Source organism: Cryptomeria japonica, chromosome 7 (assembly GCF_030272615.1).
Source record: "Cryptomeria japonica chromosome 7, Sugi_1.0, whole genome shotgun sequence".
Taxonomy (NCBI): Eukaryota; Viridiplantae; Streptophyta; class Pinopsida; order Cupressales; family Cupressaceae; genus Cryptomeria; species Cryptomeria japonica.
In genome coordinates, this window is record NC_081411.1 from 784,075,088 (window position 1) to 784,077,242 (window position 2,155).

The 2,155-nt window shown below is 37.9% G+C and overlaps 1 protein-coding gene across 1 annotated transcript; it reads left to right on the forward strand.

Annotated features, from left to right (window-relative positions):
* Nucleotides 1–1,204: 1,204 nt before the first annotated feature.
* LOC131068905 (probable protein phosphatase 2C 27) lies at nt 1,205–1,666 on the forward strand. Its single transcript, XM_058004191.2, has one exon. It carries the CDS (start codon nt 1,205–1,207, stop codon nt 1,664–1,666), a length of 462 nt encoding a protein of 153 aa, XP_057860174.2.
* Nucleotides 1,667–2,155: the final 489 nt, after the last annotated feature.

Genomic DNA, 2,155 nt, shown 5'->3' on the forward strand with positions numbered 1-2,155 from the left:
TGAAATGTGATAAATTTTTAAGTGACGTTATTCATGAAGACTATGGCGCAGATGTAGGATGGTGGCTTGAATCACTCTTCACGTTAAATGTCATTGTCAAGGAAGTTGGTCTTAAATTTGCTTGTGAAGCTTCCTTGACTATTTTGAAAACAAATTCTCCTTCACTTCCTATTTCAATTTCTATATTCTCTGACTAAATTTTAAAAATTTGTGTCATGATCAGATCTATGTATATCATATGATACTTGCTTTCCTTCCTTACTAATTTCTATCGTGATAATGAAAGTTGTAAAGTTACTATGGTCTTTATATATTCATTGAAAATGGTTTTACATCACTAAAATTATTTAGTGCTATTTTTATTTTTTAAATGAGATGAGAATTGGGAGGACTGCCAAGAGAATAAAATTGTGGAGGCTGAAGGAAGAGAAGTTGTTGCTCATAGATCAACTGATTTGTATGGAACATAAATTGGAGGTTTTGTGTCATATGATGAATTTGAAAAAAAACAATTTCAAGAAAGAATGGGAGGTTTTTTTTTTAAGAGGCCTTAATTCAAGCAAAGGAAAGTGATGATAGGGGGAAAGTGATGATAAGGCCCCCTAGAACTTGACAAAAGACTCTTTCCTACCAGAAATGCATCTCTTGTTGTCAGAGAAGATTCTCCTTGGTGAAAAGAAGCCACAGGTGTTCAAGGCTATAGAGAACAAAGTTGAACCTCCACAGGAGGCAATATGAGGAGACTATACTAGAGAAGGTAATGATTTATACAGGGGTTTCTAGGAACATCGATAGCTTCCTGGCATAGTCAAGGTGAACAAAAGGCTTAATAAGGCCCGAAGCCTTGGCTTCAAGAGCAAGTAGTCTTTTCTTCCATGTGAATTTTCTTGGAAGAGGGCAAAAGACAGTGGTGATGACTCCTGGATTTAGTCGGGTAGCAGCTAATGCTTCCATTGACTATAGGAGTACTTAGCATCGGTTGGAACCACGGCCGTGCCACTGGTTCAAGACGTTTCTGTGGTAGAGGAAGAGGACATCGTAGTAAGGGAAGAAGTTAGGGCCCAAAGAAATCTGCTGCAGAAATTGACAAGGAGCTGGAAAACGTGGCTTAGGAATAGGAGCATGTCATTCCATTGGACTCCATTGGTAGAGTTGTGGGTGGAGTAGAGACAATCATCTACCTGATATAGAGGATCACCAATATATGGAGGACACACACGTAGGCATTGACAATTTTACAGACCAAATTGAATGTTCTTCATTAGGAGATGGTCAATGGGCCTTATTTGTGGCGTTTGATGGACATGGAGGGAAGCATACTACCCAGTTTGTTTGTGACAAATTACCTAACCTCATTGTCAAAGAGATTCAATTTCCTGTGGAAGTTGAAAAAGTTGTGAGAAGGGCACTTTTGCATATAGATAATAGTTCTGTTGAGGCATGCTCACTCCACACTTGTCTCTCTTCAGGTACCACAGCTTTGGTTGCAACGGTTTTTGGAAGGTATTTGCTAGTTGCAGGTGATTGTCGAGTTGTGTTGTTAAGGAAAGGGAAGGCAATTGAAATGTCTAGGGATTACAATACTGATTGTTCTAGGGAGAGAAAACATATTGAAGCATCTGGCGGCTATATTGATGACGGGTTGAATATCCCTATGGAGCTTTGAAGGATTCATTTTTGGATGAAGGGTTCATATTAAACAAAATGTTTCATTTTTTTTATTTTGGCATAATGGCTGATTTTGTGCCTGAAGAGTTTTTAACTCTGATTTGACTTGGAGAAGGAGTATCTGCAATGTTTGTAAACAAAATTTGGCAAATTTAAAATCTTTGATGGGCCTAGTTGCAATGTGACTTGAATTGGAAGTAGGGATGTCAAAGTGCATGGTTATATCCATTGGTCTTCATGGGGGAGATTTTTGGGAATTTGAAACACAGTGGTCACATGACCCTTCACCTTCTCCTAGCTGTTCGTTTCATAGCTGAATACAATTGTGTAAATGTTTGTGTGCAACTCATGTATGATGTAGATTGGATATTGATTAATAGACAATTCTCCTTGCTTCTAAGTGGATGTAGCCATTAATTGGTGAACCTCTTTAAATCTTGCGTTATGCATTTATGTTTGTTTTCATCTTAGTTTAGTTGTTCTTTAT